The sequence below is a fragment of the Armigeres subalbatus genome, unplaced genomic scaffold (genome assembly GCF_024139115.2).
Source record: "Armigeres subalbatus isolate Guangzhou_Male unplaced genomic scaffold, GZ_Asu_2 Contig293, whole genome shotgun sequence".
Lineage (NCBI taxonomy): Eukaryota > Metazoa > Arthropoda > Insecta > Diptera > Culicidae > Armigeres > Armigeres subalbatus.
In genome coordinates, this window is record NW_026943034.1 from 274,384 (window position 1) to 280,066 (window position 5,683).

At 42.0% G+C, this 5,683-nt stretch overlaps 1 protein-coding gene across 1 annotated transcript; it reads right to left on the reverse strand.

Moving 5' to 3' along the window:
* Positions 1-3,410: 3,410 nt before the first annotated feature.
* LOC134203916 (uncharacterized) lies at positions 3,411-5,311 on the reverse strand. The gene is made up of 2 exons (XM_062678752.1): positions 5,059-5,311; positions 3,411-4,216 (listed from the first exon to the last, which is right to left on the reverse strand). The coding sequence occupies exons 1-2, from the start codon at positions 5,309-5,311 to the stop codon at positions 3,411-3,413; spliced, it is 1,059 nt and encodes a 352-aa protein (XP_062534736.1).
* Between the last annotated feature and the right edge of the window lie 372 nt (positions 5,312-5,683).

A 5,683-nucleotide genomic window follows, 5' to 3' on the forward strand; every position in this document is an offset into this window, starting at 1 on the left:
ACTTAGGTCCTTTTGATAAATTATGCGAGATCTATAGTACAGCAGAAAGTCCATTGCTGATAAACATTCATTTCGAACAATACACCGCAGATTGCTGGTTAATTTTTTTTGACATATACTCTGTCTCGCTCAAACCAACAGCGAATAATCTAGCGACTACTTTAACGAACTATTTAAGGAACAGCTACTTTAACCGACCGTGTCCATTTAGCAAGTACGGTGTTGAACATAATCTGGAGATTAAAATAGCACTTTAATAAAGTTTAAAAAAAACTTAGCAAGTAACCGCACAATATTGAGTAAAACAAATTAAGGGTGTAGCATTTCTGCATGCGGTGAATGAATTTCGCACCGTGTATATAACTGACAGCATGAATGTTTGTGTTGCTTCTTTCGTGCTTTATTGATGATGCTAACCTCTCAAGCAAAGTTTTCCAAAGCTTCAAATGTGGAATACGAAAACTAATGGACGAATACACACGCGCTAGAGACCCGAAGCCGATGACTTCATCCGCTCGCATCAACACAGCTGTAGGGGAAGAGGCCCCAAAACGCCCCCCCCGAGGCAAAACGCCTTTTGTGGTTTCCCTCATATTTACCGTCATTAAGATGGCCGTAACAAAACTAGATCTAAAATTATGTAGGTTAGGCGAAAAAGTTTCAAAATAGTATATGGGAAGGTCGGAAAAACCGAAAATTTCCACATTTTGAAGAAACATCTAACATTTTGGCGAGGCAAAACGCCCTAGTGGCACTAACCTACAATGTACTTGCGTCTCCATGCACTATCCATACCAGAATGCTGATTCGCCGACGCATGGTGCTTTGTTCCCTAGGAGCTGCCAGCTAAAAGGCGTTTTGCCTCATGAGTTTTCCGGCAACAGAATATCACCACTTTTTGATATGTAAATATTATCAATATGATTGAGTTTTTTGAAAATGGCATCAACTAGTTTTTTTTTTTAACTGTTGCATAATGTAAAAATACCCATGAATAGCGTTAACAATTAGACAATAAAGCAGTGTTTGCTTAGCTAGGGCATATTGCCCCCTTCCCTAAAAGTTTCATCGTTGGAAATAAAATCGCATACCTACGTACATGCTTTCTCGTGCGCTCGTTACGTTTGCTGCCATTTTGTTTCATGCTTTGGAAGGAAAGAAGAGGCGTGTCATTAAGGCTAACTGCTTTTTGGTTTGGGTGGTTTGGTTGGTTTGGGTGGAATGATGGTGTAGTTTGGGCATATGGGTGATTTGAACATAACGTTCGTTTTCATACACCTCCTTATTTCCATATTATGCGGCTTTTTTTCATTTATATTTATGTGAATTGTTGGTTTCATTTTCACAAATGTACTTGTACAATTATTACACAAAGGGATGCAAAATCAATGTATGACATACAACTAGTATTATTGAACTTTAATATTACATTGGTGAAAAACACTTCGTGGGAATCAGGAAAGTTGGAAACATATCGAATTTTAATCCATATGTATTTTCAAAACGCGCCGTTGCGCTAATCATTGTATTTACTATCGCTAATCATTGTACTATCGCACGATCGCATATTTGTAACATATGCATTTTTTCCTTTCTTGTACAAGAAAGTTGTACAGAAAGGCTATATGATTGCTAAAAAAACTTGATAGAAGGCCCGGAGACCCATAGTGTTATATACCGATCGACTGTACAAATTTTGTAGGCACACTTTTTAGAACATAGTATTGTCCGATTAACTCGCAACAAGTTGCATTCGACGGGGAATTGTTTGCTATTGGAAATGGGCCGATCATTGCTTTTCGGAATTATTGAAAAATCATTGTTTTTCCCCAAAGGTCCCCCTTGAAAATTCAAAGAACAATTTTTTTTGAATGGTGGCAAAAATATTAAAAACTAGTTGACCCGGCAGACGTTGTCCTGCATAGTAGGCGAAAATGCGCGTTGTGAACTGCCCATGCAAAGTTTCCATACGATTCTTAATTTTAGTTTTTCACGATTTACTCCATCTTACCCGTTATTTTCGCATAAGAAAATATCATATAAACCCGTCGGAAACGATAACGAATGTTTCTGCTGAAGAAATTGAAAAAAATCCATCCAGCCGTTTTCGAGTTATGCGGATACGAACACAGACCATTTCATTTTTATATATAAGATGATCGAAAAAATGTGATCTATTCCCCCAAAGAGCTTTTTTGACCTTTCTAATGTGATTTTTTCAATATATTTTATAATGCACGAGAAAGGCATCATCACTGCTAGGTGGATTAATCTGGGTTTTTCATAAAATTTCGCAAGCATTTACGAAAACTTAAATTTAGTTGTTTTGGAATGCATATTATCCAAATCAAATGACTGTCAACGACAAATAATCATGGGAACATAACTTAGACAAAAGGACAAGAATCGATGTAAGCTTCACTGAACACATAATTTAGATTAGGGAACTGTTCCGTTTTCCATTTCACTAAACATATATTCATCTCATCGCAAAAAAAGAAATACAGAAATATCTCGTCGCTTCTTTTTGCTACAATGCGTGCTCACTGCTGAGAAAAATCACAAAAATTAAAAACAAACCAAATTCCTTCTCATTGCTTTGTTTTTAATGGGACGAATATGGGAGCTATGATATGAAGTGCCAAACCATTCTCCTACCTAATTTACACTTTAACCTACCTAACAATATGATCCAAATCGCACTTTCAAATTGTTATGACTTTTTAACGCAACAATGTGAAGGTCTGAAACTTCTTGACTTTTCCTATTTCGTGGAAAACTTTGTTCTGTTGATTTACTTTGTACAACGTTCCTGGAGGGCTCCAAAAAAACTCACATCCACTCATATTGACACGAACAGGTGTACAGTTCCATCACCTTTTCAAATGTTCGGCCGACAGTGCCCATATCATTCGTTGAACAAATAAATTGACAGGAGCTGTTGGAAATCGTACTCTGCTTGTTACACCCGGCCAGACGCATAACATATGGACCAATATTGAACGGCGCGATAGTTCATCTCCTTGGCGTAGTTCCCGGTGGGAATCGAACGAACCTTCCACTCCTGCGGTACTTCTTCTCATTATCAGATTCTGACTGTGCAGACAAGTGGCTAGATTTTACGTCTTAGCAGTTATTAACCGCGAGGTTTCTAAGCCAAGTTACGGTTTTTGCATTCGTATATCGTGAGGTTAACACGATGATACTTTTATGCCCAGGGTAGTCGAGACAAGACAAGACAGGGAAGTCGAGACAACTTCCAAACCGAAAATAATCTAAACCGGCACCGGGAGTCGAACACAGCTACCCTCAGCATGGCCTTGCTTCATAGCCGCGCATCACCGCTAGGCTAAGGAGGGCCCTGACTCTGGTACCGTACATAAATTATGTAGGGGATCCAAAACTTACTGTTACTCTGTTAACGGTCGGGAATTCACAATGTTTTCTACTTCCGCCATCGCGTTTTGAAGCACTTCGTCTGTTGGTAGGCGGCTAGGTTGTACCTTGGCTAAATTTTGCTTCACTGTACGTATCAGTCGCTCCCACGCTCCTCCCATATGTGGTGAAACCGGCGGGATAAATTCCCACTTGGTGCGAGTCGTAGTAAGCTCCCTCGCTAGTCTATCTTGATCGAGCTGCTGAATAGCCGTTTTTAGTTCCTTGCTAGCGCCTTGAAAGTTTGTGCCCCGGTCGCTGTAAATTACAGCGGGTACACCTCTTCTAGCCATGACGTTCCGTATTGCCATTACACAAGAGTCGGTGGAAAGCGTGTGAGCAATCTGAAGGTGAATTGCGCGTGTAGTCAGACAAGTGGCGAGGACCCCCCATCTTTTCTCGGAGTGTCGGTTCACTGAGACTAGAAGTGGACCGAAGTAGTCCACTCCCATGTGTGTGAATGGACGACTGAATGCGGCCATACGTGAACGTGGCAAATCGCCCATCATCGGTGGTAACGGTTTTGCTCGGTCGTTCTTCCATTGCTGACAATCTTTCCGTATTGAGTTGTAGGCAACCTTTAGGCGAGAGATACGGAAGCGCTGTCGAAGCTCGTTGATGATAGTCGCGTGATTCAGATGTTGAAAGCGCTCGTGTGCATCCGCGATGATCAGCCGGGTAATATGATGATGACGAGGAAGAATGATAGAGTCTGTGGCATCGCGGTTCGAAAATTCGCGTGCCTTTGTGCGACCTGTTACTCGGGCAACACCGTTTTCGTCTAGGAAGGCACAGCGAGAGAGTGGATTGTTTTAAGGATTGTTTTTTGTGGATTCTTAAGGCGGCATTCAGCTTGTAACGTAGCGATTTCGTCAGGGTAACCTTCTGACTGTGCTAGACGAAATAGGTAACTTTCAGCTCCTCGGAGACGAGCCAGCCTCGGGCTGAAAGTCTCTTTAATAAAGACACAAAAAAAAAAAAAAAACTTTCAGCTCTAGCGAGTTCTAGCTGGTTTAGTGGTCCTCCAACACGCTGGTTCATCTGTATGGAGCGCTTCATGTTGTCTATAAAACGAAAGATGTACGACGTCCGATGAAGAAGTGTAGTCCATCTGGAAAAATCTTGTGGATCGATCGCTGGTTTTATCAACGATTCACACACAAAAAAAAACTTTCCCGAATTCATGAACCAGCACAAATACACCATGATTTAATTCATGGATTCGGGAACACCAGTCACGTTTTCCAGAACGTTCCAAAAAACGTGATTCTGTTCCCGAATCTGTGGCTGTTGTTCACAAAATAATACAGCGTGAACTTGTTAGTTCACGAATTCATTAACGCTCTTTTTGCGTGCATGGAACAACAGATGTGGGCGCAACTCTTCGTCGGTAGTTTTTCCAAAGCTCGGCAAAGCAGGCCACTCAGGTTTGTCACGTCGAAGAAACTCTGGTCCCCTGAACCAGCGGCTATCTGCGGTTAGGTCTGGAGTTCGTACCCATTTTGTCCCATCATCGGCGACGTTTTGTTTCGAAGGAACCCATCGCCATTCGCTTATGTCTGTCGTTTCCAACCCGAAAGGCGACGAATTGACTATATCGTCGATGGTCGGATCCTATCCAACATAGCACGTCCTTGGAATCCGTCCAGAAATATCGCTTTGAAATTTTGATCGACAGGGATGACAGAATGGTATCAGCGAGCTGTACTCCAAGTAAAGCTGCTTGAAGCTCGGATCGCGGAATCGACAAAAATTTCAGCGGAGCTACCCTTGTTTTCGCTCCAGCCAGAGCACATTCGACCGTATTTCCCTCGTGAAAGCGAAGATAGACGACATTTCTACCATGGCGGCAACAGATGTAGTTGACCGATAACATCGGGGAACTTCGATGGAACTCATTTGTGGAAGCACTGCTAACCAGGTCATCCACTTTTCGAATTGCGAGTCTTGGATCACATCATCCCAGCCAACCGGTGTCCTCCAGATTTCTTGTAGAAGTACTTTTAGAAACATCAACAAGTGTGAGATGAAGCCCAATGGATCATATATCATCATCAGCATTCGCAGAACCTCTCGCTTCGTGGGCCGACGGCTGCCAGACAAAAGGGCTTCGTCGTACCGAGACGTCATCTTAAATGTGTAATGATCTGTCAAGCTTCCCCTGTGTTGATTGAACGGTTTTGGAGTTCGATATCCAATTTCGTATCTCAAACCCGGCTAGTTTGTGGATTTTCTTCACCTCTTTAGA

Bases quoted from the DNA above. Each gene is read 5' to 3' on its own strand.
- LOC134203916 (XM_062678752.1), bottom strand. From the start codon at position 5,311: ATGTTATCGGTCAACTACATCTGTTGCCGCCATGGTAGAAATGTCGTC. The intron at 4,217-5,058 runs GTTGGATAGGAT...GTGCCTTCCTAG, and splicing joins GGATTCCAAGGACGTGCTAT to ACGAAAACGGTGTTGCCCGA.